This window comes from Penaeus monodon, chromosome 19 (assembly GCF_015228065.2).
Source record: "Penaeus monodon isolate SGIC_2016 chromosome 19, NSTDA_Pmon_1, whole genome shotgun sequence".
NCBI lineage: Eukaryota > Metazoa > Arthropoda > Malacostraca > Decapoda > Penaeidae > Penaeus > Penaeus monodon.
Window position 1 is genome coordinate 14,615,274 of NC_051404.1, and position 769 is coordinate 14,616,042.

Sequence of the window (769 nt, forward strand, 5' to 3'; positions counted from 1 at the left end):
ACAAAATCCATCCTCTATGAAGGCTAAGTCTAACCCTATTCATCTCTCCCTTCTGGCTTGGACAGCTGTTGGTGAAGCCACTGTGTCACGTCGTCCAGGTTGTGCTCATGCCACTGAATGTGCAGTCTGATGGTCTCGAGTGCCTGGGCAAGTGCACGCTCCCCAGGTCCCACATCTACATTGCTGAAGAATGACTCAACCTATGGAATGCAAAGCAGCCTTTAGATTATATACATTGCATGTATCATTAGAGTACAAAGACTTCATTAAAGAGTTCAATTATCTTTACAGAGATAGTACTCTGAACTTGCTGTAAGTAATCCTTTGAACAAAGTATATACATAAGCCTTCAATCTAAAAACACAATACCCAAGTACATACACACCTTTAAAAACACAATACCCAAGTACATACACACCTTTAAACTAAAGACAAAATACCTAAGCACTAACCTCGCCCAAGTCAAAAGCTGATGTGAAAGGAGAAGTGACAGCCTTAATGATTGCCCCAATGGTGAAGGAGCCGTGGCCGAAGAGCTGTGAAATCTGTGTCCAGTGCTGACGTACCATCCTCCAGGCAGAGAGCCTTCCACCAGGGTTTTGGCTCACCTCCCTCAGGACAATCATCACATCTTGTGGCCTGATCTTGGAGCCATCAAGAGTGTACTCGAGGTATCTGAGGGAATTTGGAGATGGGGTTAGCGTGGGGTGTCTTTAGCTATTTGCACAATCCACAGAAAGTTTCACTAAAGCAAAAACTATCCGGATGA

The 769-nt window shown here is 44.3% G+C and overlaps 1 protein-coding gene across 1 annotated transcript in view; it reads right to left on the minus strand.

The window, feature by feature from the left end:
• Positions 1 to 13: 13 nt before the first annotated feature.
• The window catches only part of LOC119585338 (endoplasmic reticulum aminopeptidase 1-like), a 35,059-nt gene continuing 34,303 nt past the window's right edge, over positions 14 to 769 (minus strand). The window contains exons 16-17 of the mRNA XM_037934009.1: positions 453 to 675; positions 14 to 200 (exon numbers count right to left, since the gene is read on the minus strand). Of these exons, the coding sequence (XP_037789937.1) occupies positions 36 to 200; positions 453 to 675 (388 nt within the window). The 3' untranslated portion in view covers positions 14 to 35. The remainder of the gene's footprint in view (positions 201 to 452; positions 676 to 769) is intronic.